We start from the raw sequence: 18,656 nt of genomic DNA, 5'->3' as shown, positions 1-18,656 counted from the left end.
AACGCAATCACTGTCGGCTCTGACAGGCCATTCATACTGGGAGATGCCTGACTCCTGTCTCCTGGGCCTCTTCCCACGTTCCCGGAAGGACAGGGTGCCAGCCCATTTTACTGATTTGGCGCTGTTATTGGCCAAACGTCTAATAACAAGGAGATGGAAGTCCCTGAAACCTTCACAATTACATCACTGGTGGGAGGAAGCTGCTGGTTGGGGATTGGCGGAGAGTGACGCCCTGCGGAGAGAAGAGTGTAGGGGACTGCATAAGACACAAACCTCACTAGGATATCCTCTTAGAGAACTTTAAAGGACAGGCGGGTGTTGATGGCAAAGGCCAGTACGTACCCCCACGGCTAGCCACTTCAGCAGATAAACACTCCCTAGATGTGCAACCCTTTGGTTCACATTTCACACTATTTATCAAATATAGTCACACATGTCCATTGTTCACCCAAACGGGACACGATTGAGCCCAAGCCATCCATACAACTGAAAATGAATTGTTGAGTAGCACAAGGAAAAGACAATATAGAATTACCCTGGACATACTGAGTGGTTAAGACAGGAGTGCAATGCTAACTTCTCCTGTATCATGTTGTTGTTGAGTGACACATTTACTGTTTACATTTTAGTAAAAGGGTTAGGGATGGGGGATACCCTGTCGCACTTGTCAAATGATACTACATTTACCGCTCTGTTGATAGTTTTGAGAATTATGTGCCTTTGTAACGGCAAAGTGCACTGTACACAAGGGTAACAGAATTATTATACAAAATACAATAAAATTAGTGTTAAAAAAGAAAAAAATCAATGATAGATAGCTTCAGGAGTCAAGGGGCGCCAGCAGGGATTGGCCAACAGTCAAATTTGAAAGTCCTTTACAAGGGCCAATCTTGGATCTTTAACAGTGTGGAACAGGCTAAAGTGTTTCTACAATCGATCCCCAAGTCAGATGATAGAGGTTGAGGGGGGAAGGGTGCAGGCATATGTGACCAGGGCAGTTGTATTAAAATACTGCAGTTTTTTCAATATGCCTTCAGATTCACACATTTGTGTTAGTCCAGGTGCAGCTCTCCATTTTGCAAGCCACTTTGGCATGATGGTGGGCGAATGAGCAGGCCGGACTGCCCCTGACCATCCGCAGTTGCAGTCACCTGAGTGTCATGTCAAAGCACTCATCTAGGGGAAGGGTGTTCAAGGGAGGAGAAGGTGGGCACTCATGGGTAAATGGGAAACCGCATCATATGGGGCCCGTGGTGGGTGGGGCTCCTGGGGTAGGAGTAAATGGGGGGGGTGTGGGGGGGAGGGCTAGGGTCACAACAGGTCAGAAAAATTCAGGTAGAAAAGTCTAGAAATGTTGTTTTGCTTAGAGTTTGCCATTGATGCATTTATATAGCGAGTTCTTTGTCATGTGGATCCATAGGCGGTCTGAGGGAAGGTAGATCAAGCTTCCGATGAATTCTTAAACCATGGATTCTAGGTGCTTGACGATTGTATCCGGCTAATGGCATAAATAATCATACCAAATTTAAGTCTATTTTGGCGATGTTCAAGTCATCAAAAGCGCGGATCATTCTCTTTCAAGAGACTAATCTTAAAGTCTCAGATAAACGACCAAGTGTCCCTTGATTTATTTCACGAGATTATTATGCATCCGCCAGTGCTGCAGTAAAAAGGGTGGTGGTCCTGATTTCATGAGATCTCATGAGAGGTGCAACAGGTGCTAAGAGAACCTAGGGCAAAGTGGTTTTTGGTGAGCCTGGGACTCCACGACCAGTTCATCCACCTTGTTAGTTATTATGGTCCTACTGAAGATGATGATTCTCTGTTAGTGATGGCTATAATTGTATGCGATCACTTGAGGGACTCGTAGTATTATGGAGGGGGGTTAGATTTCAACATTATCCAGGATATCAAACTGTATTGCTCCTGTACCTACAGGCAGTAAAATAAGCCACGGTCATTTTGTTTGCTGACTAAATTGTGCAGTGATTTCGCTGTATTTGACCTTTGGCAGGTTGATCACACTCAGGGGAGAGAATACACGGGTTTCTCAAAACCCTCAAGAATAGGTTTCTTTTTGATCTCCCATTTGTGGAGCAGAATCGGTTCAGGCATATCACTGAATCTCTTTTCGTACCACTCAGTCACTTACACTGAGGTATCACTGAGGGATCAGAAGCCTGAACAGCCTTGTTAGTGCTGTGCAGATCATTATTAACAGATGAAAGCTGGGTTATGTTTATGCAATCTGTTATAGATTAATTTTTCGAAAGAAATATAGGCTTAGCTTCATCTATTTCAGTCTGGGGTCTTCTAGGCGAGCAGATTTATTTTAGAGCGCAAATTAATAAACAAAGGAGGGACCAAGCTGTGGCTCTACAGTATGCACTCGATCTGGCCGCGCTCACTCATTCCGCGGTTCAAACTCAGACTACTAAATCTAAGGCCCAACAAGCGCGCCAAAAATTAAAAGACTCTTACACGTCGAGGGAAACTGCCAAACAAAATACTTTTTCAGAATTACTATGAGGATAGAGAGCACTTAGGGTGCTTTTTGGCATGGTCAGTTAAGAAAAACAGGAATAACAAAGCTATCAAAGCAATCTTTGACAAAGAAGAGAGCAGAGTGCTAACTCAACCAGATTTTATAGGAAACGTTTTCCTTGACCCCTATACAAGGTTATACGATTTAACTAATAGTTCTTCTTCTCTCCTCTAATTTGCTGACTTTACATTTGAATGTAAAAGATGGTGGGTTAGCTCGCCCGTGCCTTAATTACTATTGAGCTGAATTCTTCGACTGGCTTGTTCGCGTGGCAATGATGAATAATCATTCGGATTACTTCTACCTCCAGCTGATGTTACGTGAGGCCGATATCCGATTTCCTGCGTTTTTATAAATACCAAAACTTTCTAAAAGCACTAGATACAAGCTACCTCACATCATGGTTTTTAGGTATGCAAAACTAAAAGATTAATTTGAGGTTCCTCAGTTTCATCCCCACATCCGTGTGACGGATTGCCACTGGTTAGGATTACAATTAGAGATCGCAGTCATAAGGGGATTGGAAAGGGCGGGATTTTACAGGCTCAGTGATTTTATGCTGTCTGAGACTGTGAAGTCCTGAGAAAAGATGACTACCAATAATTCAACCTTTTCTTCCAAACTGGTACTCTCTTATCTGTGAATCAGTCATTTTTTAGGGAGTTACAAACAACCTCTTAATTCACTATCTAGGGATATTAGGCAAGCCTATTTCGTGACAGGCCTCACTGGAATAGGGAACTGGTACCGGTTATTAAATAAGAAGCTACGCGTGGTAGTGGTCCCCACATTTTTGACTAATGTGCAGGACTTCACAGAATGCAAGACTGATTCACGGTCATGGGTCCGGTGTAATCAAATGGCCTAAAAGCTGTTAGTTGAGAAAAGTTTTAAAGGATGCTTTTTTAGTCCAAATGGCTACTATATTATACTTCCGTTGGGTTGCAAAAAATGTTTCACACCACTATGCAGCATGTTTTAGATGTGGCCATGTGAAGGGCTACATGTCTGTCTTGCACGCCCGGCTCTTTGGCATTTTTGGCAAAAAATATTTTATTAGCAATAAGCTGCAGGTTAGGATTTATCCAGCTCCCTATGAAGCTTTATTCAGTATGTGTCCTTCATGTATCCAAATTACACTATGGCAGCAACAATTCCTTTTTATTACTACGCTGATAGCTAAATCTTCAATATTTGCAAAAGTGGAGATCCTCCACGATACCCACCTCCTACTGGTGGTGGGGGAAAATGAGGGAGAAACGCCTTGAAGCGCTCTATGCACAAAGAGTAGGCGATTTGAAAAACATTTGGGAGATATGGCATGATTATTTGGACTGAGTCATTTTACCATACTTTTTGAGTCATTTTAGCTGTGTCGGTGTTTTATATCACGTTTGGGATTTTGTGTTGTTTGCACTTAATGGGATGTTATATCCTTTTTACGTACTCTGCTGGATATATGTTGTATGTCTTGCTTTTGAATGAACTTTTGAATCATGATGGATATTTGTATGAACTTTTTTTGCCTGATTAATAAAAATAATTTAAAAAAAAGAAAACATCATCCACAAAAAGTGTCAGATAACTTTAGCAGCAATAACCTGATGACAAAGCAGAAGAGCAGGAAAATTAGATACTCTGTTACCAGTTTCTAATGCAAGAAACATAACACATTCGTTGAGAAAGGCTGTTTAGAGATCAGAATTTCTCCACTTCAAAACCAAGGAGCATGTTGAATGAGCAATGCAGTCCGGACAATGTGTCTTAAGATCCAAAGTATGGACACAGATGTTCGAGAACAACTGGCAGAGGCTAGATGCCTCCACACTACAAACACACTAACCCTGCATACTGAATCAATGACCTTTATACAACATAAACCTGCAAGAAAAAGGACAACAAACCAAGACTCACCCAAAAGTAGAGCAAAAATCTAGACAGGAGTCACTTGAGTCCTATCTAAAGAGAAGAAATTAACTTGCAGAGGAACAAAATGTGGAGGAGTTGCCTTGTTGGAGAACCGTTTAACATCAACAGATGGCTAGATGGCTTTCAAAGCAATCTTTGATGAAGTGGAGAGCCGAGTGGTAACCATCAGATTTGATAGGAATTTTTCCTTAACAGTTATATACTTTAACTAATAGTTCTTCCCCTCAACATATTGAGGAAGTTTTGCATTCCATTCGGATACAGCAGTTTAATCACTTCACCTTGACGCAGAAGTAAACCCTCCATGTACGATTGCAGTACTAGCAGCCCGAACACCACAGGTTTAGAGACGGTTACATTCTCATCCGGCCCCACTCTCAATGGAGGTAGTCAAAATATATAACAGGCAAAGCTGTGCATTACAAAGACCAAATGTCGAAGACCAAAATAATCTCACCCCATAGCCAGGGAGAATGGGTACTAATGATCAGAGCACGAATGCTGAAAAGAAATCAGGAGTTACTGCTCCACAGCCAGACACAAACATCAGCCTTATGTCAACTGAGGTAGTGAGGGAACAATTTTACTGACCCTAAAGGCCTGTCCTGTTGTTGAGACCAACATTCAGATGAAGATGAGTCTTTTGAGCTTTAAGTTCTAAACCTGAAGCGAGCAGACTACATTGAGGGAAAGGCCAAATAAAATTTGTCCAAGATGCTGGACTTCCAGAGGTGCTGATGTGGACACTCTCTACAGCCACCATACACACAACATAGCCTTGACTGGTCCATCATCAAGGGTAAGAAAATGCGATTAGTAGTGGGCCAAAGAAGTGCAGAGCTTGCATAACATGACTTAGTGTGAACCAGAGAAAAAGCCTCAGGAATGGCAAGGAATGACACTTGTGGCAACCAGACCTCTTCTTCACTCTGTTGGCTAAAGTTTTCCAGTGATGTTTACAGCTGCTGGCCATACATCCTTCTGCCCTCAAGGGGGAGAAGTGTGAGCGACTCTCAGGGTTATTTTGGAGATTAAAGTAGTAGAATGAAGTTTGGGATGAGTCAGAGAGTGGAGGTAGAGGGTATATTGAGAGAGGTATTGGGTGAAAGAGTAGTGCACAGGAGAGTGAAACTCTTTTTTTCTTTTTCTACAGTAGGAGTAAAGTAATAAGTAGGCAATATCACATAAAATGCTGGACGGAGTGTTGAAATGTTTCAAACCCTCACCCCCAATCACAGATCTGGGTTTAATCCACAGTTACTTTGCTTGTCACGTCACCCAAGTTCAGACCAAGCCATATGCACATCATTCTTGACCCCGCTCCCAATGGGAGCAGTCCAGCCCACCTGCCAAGCCAGGTTCTCCCTGGACAGTATTCAAACATCCTGGGACCTGTTTCAGGGTATCACCCTTCATCAGCCAGGCTAGCTTGAATCCAGTGGCGCAGTAAGCAAGGGACCCACGCCTGGGTACAAGTAGTTAGTTACCATGATAGCAACTGTCAGAGATAGTTAAATGCAGTGTTTGGAACAACAAGAGACTAGTTTGGTTTATAAAGATTCATCACTATTTTATACTTAAAAGAGAACAAAGGGCCAACATCTGTTTTGCTACTTTTATAAACTTATTAGTTTCTTCGACAGGCCAAAGAGCTGTATTTTTCAATAATCAGTATTAGGAAAGAATAGCCCTTTCTGTTTATACAGCAATATCCCAAGAACATACAATCTCCCAGCTCCATTCCAAGATGGCGCCTCCATCAGTGAGAGGACGCGAGTAGAGGCGTGGTGACTCAAATGCTGAAATTGTGCACATCACAATGCTGTGCTCAGCCACTGGGCCCTAGTTGTTACAGTAGAACAGAGACACCTTATGTATTTGGAATACTGCTGCTGACAAGGGTCTTTCCAGCACTAGTACTCTCAATGACGGCCTGGTATGAACTCCAGTGAGCAACGTAGAAGGAGCCACTAGGAGAAAGCTTCCCAAACACATTGTGCAAGTCTGCCGATCCCACGAAGTGAGAACCATTAAAACAAACATTAATTGCCAAAAACCGGGGAAAGCCACAGAAGACATTCCCCGCACTCCCACTGTAAAACAGGTGTAAACATCAGTAAATGGGATGGACTGGTGAGGGGCAGTAAGGGCCTGGACTGGTGGCCCGCAGTAAGGGCCAGGCCCTGAACTCGTGGCACGCAGAAAGGGCCTGGTCTAGTGGTGCGCAATAAGGGCCCAGACCTGGACTGACGGCGCGCAGTAAGAGCCCAAATATGGACTGGCGGCCCAAAGTAAGGCCTCAGACTGGCAGCCCACAGTAAGGGCCCAAACAGGTAGTGCGCAGTAAGGGCCCAAACAGGTGGCGCGCAGAAAGGGCCCAAACAGGTGGCGCGCAGAAAGGGCCCAAACAGGTGGCGCGCAGTAAGGGTCCAAACAGGTGGCGCGCAGTAAGGGCCCAGACTGGTGGTGTGCAGTAAGGGCCCAGACTGGCGGCCCACAGTAAGGGCTCAGACTGGTGTCATACAGTAAGGGCCAGGACCCAGACTGGCAGTGCCCAGTAAGGGCCTGGACTGGAGGCGCACACTAAGGGCTCGGACCCAGACTGGCGGCACGCAGTGAGGGCCAGAACCCGGACTGGAGGTGCCCAGTAAGGGCCAGGACCCGGACTGGAGGCGCGCAGTAAGGGCCCGGACTGGTGGCACGCAATAAGGGCCCAGACCTGGACTGGTGGTGCGCAGTAAGGGCCCAAATACAAACTGGCAGCCCGCAGTAAGGGCTCAGACTAGCGGCCCGCAGTATGGGCCAGGACGCGCACTGGCAGTGCGCAGTAAGGGCCTGGACTCGTGGCACGCAGTAAGGGCCCAGACTGGTAGCCTGCAGTAAGAGCCATGACTAATGCATAAATAGGTTCATGCTGGCCCCTCGTAAAACATAAAAGGGATATCATCTTTTTAGAAACTTCTTTCAGCCCTGCTTACACTGCAGACACTTCCAGACACTCGAGAAAGATGGTGAGCAGGTAATCAAACCCAAAAGAACGAGTGTTACCCAGGGCTCTGCCAAAGTGTACACCGAGCCCTAGGGGTTTTAAATATTAAAGGTTTTAAACCCCAGCGTGAGCACCACCGCTCCCAGGGTCGGACACTAGACTGAGACAAATACTGAGCTACTGAAAGGGACCCCCGCCCCGAGGCATGAAGGCAAGGGCTGACAGACTGCTCCATTTGTAAATTGGGTCTTAAGAACACAACACATTTTCTATATGATTAAACAACCATACCACTCCAGGAACAGGTTCGCTGCACTAGCACTTATTTGGTTTATATTAGGTTAGTGTAAAATTAAAATTATGCTGGTGGAATTCTGTGTTACGCAAAGTTCTGAAAATGACACCATTATGCAACTTCTTCCAACTATGCAACATTTGTGGTAAGATCGATCCCACAGCGCATTTGACAAAACAGAATGCTATGGGGTGATTGGTTTTTTGCATTAAAAAAAATACATTCTCGTGTCAAAAACTGAAGCAAGGACACATTTATTACTATAGCAGGAAATGACGGATGTGCATTTCACATAATTACTCAATTCTGCTCAAATTGTGTGTGATTATGCAAAAGCAAATTACACAAATGTTGCATAACCCCCATCATCGTACGTCCATGCAAATTGTTCTATACTCAGAGCACCAACAGAAACAAAGGTGACTCAAAGCATTCAATGGATGCAAAGTTGCAAACGTTTATGGCAAATTGGAATTCATCATCTAGGGATTACAAATCGTCAAGAAACTGACCTGTGGAGGCAACAGAACTACTGGATCATCACCCTTAATATAAATGACTAAGTGACCTAATAATGATGCAGAAACGTTGTGTTTGTTATAACTGGTGTTCAACCCACTTTCCAGAGCTATTTAAAAAAAAAAATCCAAAAAACATAACAGCAACTAATCATGACATACACATCTGAGATGAGCCTAGCAATGTTCTACTCTAGCTCCATTTCAACAAACCATCTTCTAAAGTGAAATATATGCTCAAAACGCCCTACCACTTAATAGCTTTCCTTGACCTCTTATTCTTTCAGATTTTACAGAAGGCCAGGAGCTTAACTGCCCTCAATCTAACTGATGTCACACATCATCTTGGGTCCATAACATGTCATAGGTTTTAGTGCTACGGGTACCCACCTGACGATGGCTACACACTTCCACATCTTCATAATGTATTACATATGCTAGCCTCTGCACTAACCGGCAAGAGCAGCATACGAAGTCCTTTCTTATGATTAAGACCATTCTGACATGTTTATTTGATCATCCAGCATCTCGTGTAGAGTTCTCATGGTCTGCAGTCACTGCACAGCACAGTTGATGAAACATATCAGTAGCTGTGAGATCAGCACACACTACTATGCTGAAAACATCCAAGTACACTTATAAACTAATGGAAAGTGATTATGAAAAGGCAGCTGATTGCCCCTTGTACCTCCAGGACATGATGGATGCCAACAGCCTATGGATGAATGTTTCCAAGATGGAGCTCATAGAACAGAAACCCACCATAAGCAGATTTAAATGTATGTATTAGCTCTCTTACCCTTTTCTGCCCACTTGCAGGAAGGATTATGATTAGAATCACAAGGAATACAAACCTTCAAGATTTTTAATGTGCATCAACTCTACTTACATTGTTTTGGCAGAGCTTCTGCAAGCCTCCTTAGACTGGAAATACTGTCAGCGCCAAGCTGGTTTAATATACTAGGCATCATTTCTGCGAACTGCTTTGTTTCTGCATGCCCAGTTATGGTGAAGGTGTTGGCTGCCAGTGATGGTTGAACTTTAGGGTTAAGTGAATAACTGTTCCTTGATTTGTAAACATATTTACCTCTTCAATTACAGAGTAGTAAGATTGTCATGATCAACTGAGTCGAAGGCAGCTGAGACATCCAAGAGAAGTAATGTATCGACCCTATTCCAGTCTACTATGTTTTAAGGTCATCCCAGATGGTGATGAGGGCAGATTTTGTGCCACTCCCTGGGTGGAATCCATAAAACATGCACAAAACAAAAGAAGAGGGAGATCTACACTGATAGCAGCACTAGAAGAATAGAACATTTCAAGAGGGTGGTGAGAATTAAACTGAAGGACATACAACTCTTATCACTTGGGCCTAGCCCCAGTCTTGGTCTATAGGCCCAAAAGTAACCAGGGCTAGATTTCTGCTCTGTTTGCATGCCTAAGAAAACCTAGAAAAATATTGTGCACTCAGGGCCTGCAATTCACCAATAAATATGAAGCCACAGAGTAGGAGAAGCTATGACTTGCAGAGGATAAGTAAAAAGAAAACCTGAAGCTTCAACGTGGGTCTCACAGATTATGCTTTCAGAAATAGATTGTCATTTTTATCATCGTCTTAGAACACAGTAGGATAAAACTGCTGTAAAGAAATGGCTCCCTGTTGCAGTTACCCCCCACTTTTTGCCTGATACTGATGCTGACTTGACTGAGAAGTGTGCTGGGACTCTGCTAACCAGGCCCCAGCACCAGTGTTCTTTCACCTAAAATGTACCATTGTTTCCACAATTGGCACAACCCTGGCACCTAGGTAAGTCCCTTGTAACTGGTACCCCTGGTACCAAGGGCCCTGATGCCAGGGAAGGTCTCTAAGGGCTGCAGCATGTCTTATGCCACCCTAGGCACCCCTCCCTCAGCACAGACACACTGCTTGCCAGCTTGTGTGTGATGGTGGGGAGAAAATGACTAAGTCGACATGGCACTCCCCTCAGGGTGCCATGCCAACCTCACACTGCCTGTGGCATAGGTAAGTCACCCCTCTAGCAGGCCTTAAAGCCCTAAGGCAGGGTGCACTATACCACAGGTGAGGGCATATGTGCATGAGCACTATGCCCCTACAGTGTCTAAGCAAAACCTTAGAAATTGTAAGTGCAGGGTAGCCATAAGAGTATATGGTCTGGGAGTCTGTCAAAAACGAACTCCACAGCTCTATAATGGCTACACTGAATACAGGGAAGTTTGGTACCAAACTTCTCAGAATAATAAACCCACACTGATTCCAGTGTTGGATTTATTAAACAATGCACACAGAGAGCATCTTAGAGATACCCCCTGTATTTTACCCAATTGTTCAGTGCAGGACTGACTGGTCTGTGCCAGCCTGCTGCTGAGAGACGAGTTTCTGACCTCATGCGGTGAGAGCCTTTGTGCTCTCTGAGGACAGAAACAAAGCCTGCTCTGGGTGGCGGTGCTTCACACCTCCCCCCTGCAGGAACTGTAACACCTAGCAGTGAGCTTCAAAGGCTCAAGCTTCGTGTTACAATGCCCCAGGGCACTCCAGCTAGTGGAGATGCCCGCCCCCTGGACCCAGCCCCCACTTTTGGCGGCAAGAGAGATAATGAGAAAAACAAGGAGGAGTCACTGGCCAGTCAGGACAGCCCCTAAGGTGTCCTGAGCTGAAGTGACTCTTACTTTTAGAAATCCTCCATCTTGCAGATGGAGGTTTCCCCCAATAGGGATAGGAATGTGACCCCCTCCCCTTGGGAGGAGGCACAAAGAGGGTGTACCCACCCTCAGGGCTAGTAACCATTGGCTACTAACCCCCCAGACCTAAACACGCCCTTAAATTTAGTATTTAAGGGCTTCCCTGAACCTAAGAATTTAGATTCCTGAAACTACAAGAAGAAGAGGACTGCTGAGCTGAAAACCCCTGCAGAGGAAGAACAGAAGACACCAACTGCTTTGGCCCCAGACTTACCGGCCTGCCTCCTGCCTTCCAAAGAAACCTGCTCCAGCGACGCTCTCCAAGGGACCAGCGACCTCTCAATCCTCTGAGGACTGCCCTGCTTCACGAAAGACAAGAAACTCCCGAGGACAGCGGCACTGCTCCAAAAGAACTGCAACTTTGTTACAGAGGAGCAGATTTAAAGACCCCTGCAAATCCCCGCAAGAAGCGTGAGACTTGCAACACTGCACCCGGCGACCCCGACTCGACTGGTGGAGAACCAATACCTCAGGGAGGACCCTCCGGCGACTCCGAGACCGTGAGTAACCAAAGTTGTCCCCCCTGAGCCCCCACAGCGACGCCTGCAGAGGGAATCCCGAGGCTCCCCCTGACCGCGACTGCCTGAACCTAATTTCCCGACGGCTGGAAAAGACCCTGCACCCGCAGCCCCCAGCATCTGAAGGATCGGAACTTCTGTGCAGGAGTGACCCCAAGGAGGCCCTCTCCCTTGCCCAGGTGGTGGCTACCCCGAGGAGCCCCCCCCTTGCCTGCCTGCACCGCTGAAGAGACCCCTTGGTCTCCCATTGAAACCTACAGAGAACCCGACGCTTGTTTGCACACTGCACCCGGCCGCCCCCGCGCTGCTGAGGGTGTACTTTCTGTGTGGACTTGTGTCCCCCCCCGGTGCCCTACAAAACCCCCCTGGTCTGCCCTCCGAAGACGCGGGTACTTACCTGCTGGCAGACTGGAACCGGGGCACCCCCTTCTCTCCATTGAAGCCTATGTGTTTTGGGCACCTCTTTGACCTCTGCACCTGACCGGCCCTGAGCTGCTGGTGTGGTAACTTTGGGGTTGCTCTGAACCCCCAACGGTGGGCTACCTTGGACCCAAAACTGAACCCTGTAGGTAATTTACTTACCTGCTAAAACTAACAACACTTTACCTCCCCCAGGAACTGTGAAAATTGCACTGTGTCCACTTTTAAAACAGCTATTTGTGTTTTATGTGAAAAGTATATATGCTACTGTAATTATTCAAAGTTCCTAAAGTACTTACCTGCAATACCTTTCAAATGAGATATTACATGTAGAATTTGAACCTGTGGTTCTTAAAATAAACTAAGAAAAGATATTTTTCTATAACAAAACCTATTGGCTGGATTTGTCTCTGAGTGTGTGTTCCTCATTTATTGCCTGTGTGTATGTACAACAAATGCTTAACACTACTCCTTGGATAAGCCTACTGCTCGACCACACTACCACAAAAATAGAGCATTAGTATTATCTCTTTTTGCCACTATCTTACCTCTAAGGGGAACCCTTGGACTCTGTGCATACTATTCCTTACTTTGAAATAGTGCATACAGAGCCAACTTCCTACAACTGCTATTTACTGTCATAGCTAAAATACTGAAAAATCGGTCCTACATTAACATTCAACATTAACATGACTGTTAAAGGGGTGACCTCTGCGAAGGAAGGTTTTACTTTGATTGCATTACATATTTACAGCTGTGGGCATAAAGGAATGCATACAGTCCAATGCTCATAGCTGAAGCAGCCTCTTCCTTACCTTTTCTGTTCCCCGCTTCTTTTCCCGCGGACGGTTCAGCTTTGCCTGGCGGTCCACCAAGATCTTCTGCCAATAGCGCTGTTCATGGTCTCCTGAAAGGGAAAACAACGGTTGGTCTGTTTAGCACTCGATAATTTATATCCATGGCAGAAATATAGCTAAGGGATTACCTTGCCAAAGGTAACCAAAACATTTATGCAGTCCCGGAAAAAACATTTATCTAGGGGAATTTTAGTTCTTTACAGGTCTTAAAAATGCCAGGGTAATATCTGTGCACAGTTGCAAGGCACTTGCATTTATTTATATATATTTGTTTATAATATAATTTCTTTAATGTTTGAAAAGCATTTGACACAGTAATAGCAGGCAATAGGCAAAGATAGCAGAGAGGGTCTAGACACATATTATTGTAGATAATGGCACAGACTAGTGGTCAAACGCCTAAGTCATTTTGGCCATTGTTTCACAGATGAGAGGCCACGGCTATGTCATGTGTGCTCAGTGCACTTTTGTAGTCGATAAAATGTCTCTGAATTTGTTGTGTAGGCAGTAAAATATGCAAACAGCAACAACAATGTTGGCAGACAGACGGCGAGATTGGGACTAATAGCTCATATGTCATTAGAGATGGCAACACATACTGGGGGTGTAAAAAGTTGCTAGCTGTGTGAGGCGTGGAGGTAAGGCAACCACATAATTTAAACCTGCAACAAATTTGAAAGGGTGATGCTTTGCCCACTTTATATCATTATATCGAGGTTGGTGGGATCAGCAAAGGATTGTACAGGGTCAAATGGCAAATGTAGAATCTTTTTGAATGTCAAAAACAAGAAGCTTTGGGAGGCCAATAACAAGACTGCAAAAAATAGATTGATTTACTGATCTGGAAGGTAACTAGAGTCCAAGTGATATGGGCAGCAAAACTAGGGTAGGTAATGCACACATTGAAAATGTGAATACATATTATGTGGGCGTGGTAAATGGTCTGACGCACAGCTTGCTGTAAAAAAGTACTCACAAATTCTGGGAGTGGGTCGGGGGAATGAATGAGACCCACAGATACATATTTAACTGGCAATGCGAACCAACTGAAGCACAAGGTGCACTAGCTGTTCGGGAGGATGCAATGATGTGTGTTAAAAGCTCCATAAGTGGGTATTAAGATTAGCAAAGAGGACAGGTATTTGTGAAGAGAACATGTGTCACTATTTCCAAGTTCAATGCAACTCAACCTCAGAAGGATAAAATACTAAGTGGATCTGCCCATATTCAAACTGAGGGCTCTTCGTTTATCTCTGTAATAGGAGCATTAAACCCACAAGCCATCTTTAATACATAAATCAATTAAAATATTTATTCTTGATAATGATCATCCCTTTTGAAATGACATACCTATATTTCCAAGAGAGAACGACAAGCGAATTGTGTTCCATCCTTATAACACCGTACCTCTTTCATAAGCCACAACAAAGCAGATGACAAATTAAGAACCAAATAAAGTTTGAGGTTGTATTTTATTAAATGATGTCGTCTGGCAAAAAATTGTTTATTTCATTTAAGAGAAAACAACAAAATGCATAGCTCAGTTGCCACCTTAGCGGAACCTAACAAACCCAGAATTTTCTAAAAACTAGGCAACTGGGGAAGTCCAAGATGCCCAGATGTTAGAAATGGGGTTTCTGGTTGGCTAGGGTAGGCACCTAAGCCAGGCAGAACCCACCCAATCTAGTCAGGGCAAGGGAGTTACACGTCCAAGCTAACCCCTGCTCACCCCCTTGGTAGCTTGGCACGAGCAGTCAGACCTAACCCGGAGGCAATGTGCACGCGTTTGCACAACACATGTGACGCACTATCCCCACCACAAAGGAAACACAACACCCAGTTATATGAAAATATACTGTATTGTACATAATGCAATTATTAGACCAAACATCAAATATCAGTAGTATCCTGCTACCTTAGCAGTTGTCACTGTACACATTAGTTACTCTGCAAACTAGCAGTAGTCACATATAACACACAGGTTACTCAATATTTTGCAACATAAGCAGTAGTCAGGAAACACGTTATTACGCCAAAGCACTTGTCATAAGAATATCATAAACGCCCATATTCGGAACATTATAAAACATATGGCAAGTCAGAAAAAAAACATATTATCATGTTATGCCCATAAAAGGAACATTTGAATACGCATATGAAAACATCATAAAACAGGTAGGCAACATATAACTCACTAAAGTCTCTAAGAAGAACTTAGGCCATATATATTGTTCCTTAGGAGTACCTGCTTTTCTGATGAGGCACCTTTAGTGCCAAGGAATGGAGAAGGGTCCCCCGGTGTTTCTCTGCGCAACGTGGGGGCCTCCTTAAACTATGGGGGGGGGGGATTGAACGCAGCCCCTCTATACTGATGGCCCCTCCTGGGGCCTGCGATTGCTGGGGGCCCCCTGGGCCTCCACCGGCCCTCACGAGGGGGGGCCACAATCAGGGAAATGTGTCAGGAGGAGGGGGGGCACTGTGCACCCCCTCCGTTCCAAGAACGGGCCCTCCTGTGGCTTGCTGTCACTGAGGGGCCCCCTGGACCTTCACTGGCCCTCAAGAGGGGGGCCAAGGTCCAGGCACGGGCCCACAAGGGGCCAAACAAGGGACCAGTGGCTTCCGCCCACAGCCTGGCAGAAGGCTTGATCTCCTTCTCCCCTGCCCCTTGTGAACGAGGAAAACAGGGACCCGTGGGGTGGGGAGCCTCCGATGAGGCCTCCTCCCCTCCCCCACCCCTGGCTAAAGAAACAGGTTGCGGCCTACCCAGGCCGGTAGAAGCAGAAGGCACTAAAGCCGGTGCCTGCTTGTGCCTCGGGACGCTCCATGGAGCGCGCTTCACCCCGGGGGTACGATAGGAGCGCGCTTGCTCCAATCTTTATTCTGGCAATGTTCTTCGTGCCCCGGTGGCACAGAAAACAGCGCAACTGCGGCGCTACATCCAAGACAGCCCGGGTCGCGCAGTGATTCTGTGCCACAGCAAAAAGCGCGTATGAAGCGCCAGGGCACCAACAGAGGCAGCGCTTTCCTACCTCAAGCGCTAGGCCTCCAAGATATAAAGCGCTTTCCAAAGCGCTTATCTTAAAAAGATCTTGAAGCACTCCTCGTGCTAAAAATTGATGCAGGGGCCAGGGGCCACAGCACTCTGCCCCTGGGGAGCAGAGTTCCAGGAAAAGGCCCACAGGTGAAGGGGCCCAGCAACAGGCCAACACAACGAGGATGCAGCAAGTGGCAAGTCTTTTACAGTGATCAAGCAGGTCACAGGTCAACACAGAAGCAGCAGTCCATGGCGGTCCCTGGTGAGTCCTTCCAGCATTTCTGTGTCCAGTTCCAAGATGTTTCAAAGAGTCTCCAAATTGTGGGGAAAATCCCCCTGTACTTATACTCAGTCCTTACAGTGTTTTACAATGGTGGGGAGAGGAGGTTCCAGCCAGTTACAACTGGTTCTGGGAGTGCCCCCTCTCTCTCCTCCAGCACAGGCTCCAAACACCAGTTGGGGGTAAACGACCCTATTGTGTGAGGCCAGGGCACAGCCTTTACAAATGTAGGTTTGCCCCACCTCTCCCTTCTCTCAACCCAGGAAGACTAATCAGTTTGCAGATGCACCTCTGTGACACCTCCACCCTCCCTGTGTACAGGCTGTCTGAAAAGTATGCACAAAGCCCCAACTGTCACTCTGCCCAGACATGGATTGGCATCAAGCTGCAAAACACCAGAGTCATAAGCACAGAGAAATGTGCACTTTCTAGAAGTGGCATTTCTGTAATAGTAATAAAAAAACACACCCACACCAGTAAGCAGCATTTATTATCACTATCACAATCATACCAAACATGCCTACACTACCCCTCATAAATCAGACAATACCCCTTACACATAAGGCAGGGCATTTCTAGTGCAATCCTATGAGAAGGCAGCACTCACAGCAGTGTGACACCAAATTAGGCTGTTTGTCACTACCAGGACAGGCCACGCAACCTGGCACATGTCCTGCCTTCTACATACATGGCACTCTGCCCATAGGGCTAGCTAGGGCGTACCTTAGGGGTGATTTACATGTAGTACAAGGGGAGTTCTGGGCCTGGCAAGTAAATTTAGATGCCAGGTCCCTGTGGCAGAAAACTGTGCACACAGGCCCTGCGCTAGCAGGCCTGAGACAGGTTTGAAAGTCTACTTCAGTGGGTGGCGCAAGCAGCGCTGCAGGCCCACTAGTAGTATTTAATTAACAGGCCCTGGTTATAGAGATACCACTGTACAAGGGTCAAACAGGTAAATTAATATGCCAATTAGGTATAAGCCAGTCATATCAACTTTAGATGGGAGAGCGCCTGCACTTTAGCACTGGTCAGCAGCGGTAAAGTGCTCAGAGTCCTAGAGCCAACAGTGAGAGGTCAGAAAAAACAGGATGAACTAGGCAAAAAGTCAAGGGGTGAACCTGCCACAAGGGCCAGGTCCAGCAATGCTTGGATCCCCCAACATATTTTGTTACCCGAAATGCTGTGCATATCACAAACTTTGACTAAAATTACAAATGTTTTTGCATTTCTGTTACGATCTTCCAGAAACCAAGGAAAGCCAGCAAATTCCTATCGCCCAGCATTCCCCCACCTCTTCTGATAAAAATGCTACCCTCTTATGTGGTTGGGCCTAGTGCCCCTAACAGGTACATATCAAACCAGGATCAATTAGTTGTCCCACAAATCTCCCAATGACCTTCGTTTGATGCGTGCCTGTCTCAGGCATTAGGCCTAGCCACACAAGTGGGGTAGCCTTTTTATCAGAATAAGTGGGAGAATGATGTGTAGTAGGAATTTTGAAGATTCCTGTGATTTCCAAAAGTTTATGTCACAGAAATGCAGGAAAAATACATGATTCTAGGTTTGCAGGGCATTGCGTGTATGAAAACCTGGTAGGAAACATGTGGGAATTCAGAATCATAGAACAACTGTTAATAACAATTATATTTCCCTGCATTCCTGCCTTCCAAATGTCTTCCAAGTGAGTAAGAAAGACAATATTTGGAAAAATGGCCTCTCAATCACATGCTAATATGGGTACCCACAAATTCAGAGATGTACAAATAACCACTGCGCCTAAACTCCGTACCTGGTGCCCATTTCAGAAATACACAGGTTTCCTTGATACCCATTTTTCACTCTTATTTTACCATATGAATTGCTCTATACTCGATACACAATGAAAAACAACTGTAACGTGCAGCTCAGTTGTTGATTCTGGGTACTTCAGGTTCTTGGAACACATACAAATTCTATATATCCCTGAAACCAGAAGGGTCTAGTGGAAGCAATGGTATATTGCTTTTGTAAATCAGTCACTGTGGCAAACAAGTTACTTACCTTCGGTAACATCTTATCTGGTAGAGGCAATATCTAGCTGCAGGATCCCTTACCTTTGAATTCTCCCCAGGCGTCAGACTGGATTTGGAAGATTTTTGTGAGCAGTACCCCTAAGCCATTAGGTTGCGTTGGTTGGCTCTGCGTCTGTTCCAGGCACTGTCCGTACCAGATATGACGTTGCAGGTCCTATAAAGGCGCCATCCTGGCACACTGATGTCAGTTCCTCTTCATGACTTTCCCCGCCAGAAGCACAGATCCAGAAACAAACTGACTACTGGTGTTTCAAAACTAATCCTGAAAGCGTAGTCCCTGCCCCTAGAAATCACATCGCAGAGCAGGAAGGATGGATGGGTTGGTTTGGAATCTGCAGCTAGATAATGTCTCTGCCAGATATGGCGTTACCGAAGGTAAATAACTTGTTCATCTGATAGAGACTTCTAGGTGCAGATTCCTCACCTTTGAACAGATAT

General features: G+C 45.5%; 1 protein-coding gene across 4 annotated transcripts in view; it reads right to left on the bottom strand.

Annotated features, from left to right (window-relative positions):
- Window positions 1–18,656, bottom strand: part of LARP7 (La ribonucleoprotein 7, transcriptional regulator) — a 216,089-nt gene that overhangs the window by 35,428 nt on the left and 162,005 nt on the right. For all 4 annotated transcript variants that reach the window (XM_069241625.1, XM_069241634.1, XM_069241607.1 and 1 more), the window contains exon 13: window positions 12,791–12,882. In XM_069241625.1, coding sequence (XP_069097726.1) covers window positions 12,791–12,882 — 92 coding nt within the window. The remainder of the gene's footprint in view (window positions 1–12,790; window positions 12,883–18,656) is intronic.

This window comes from Pleurodeles waltl, chromosome 1_2 (assembly GCF_031143425.1).
Source record: "Pleurodeles waltl isolate 20211129_DDA chromosome 1_2, aPleWal1.hap1.20221129, whole genome shotgun sequence".
In the NCBI taxonomy this organism is placed as follows: Eukaryota; Metazoa; Chordata; class Amphibia; order Caudata; family Salamandridae; genus Pleurodeles; species Pleurodeles waltl.
This window is presented reverse-complemented; position numbering and strand designations above follow the sequence as displayed.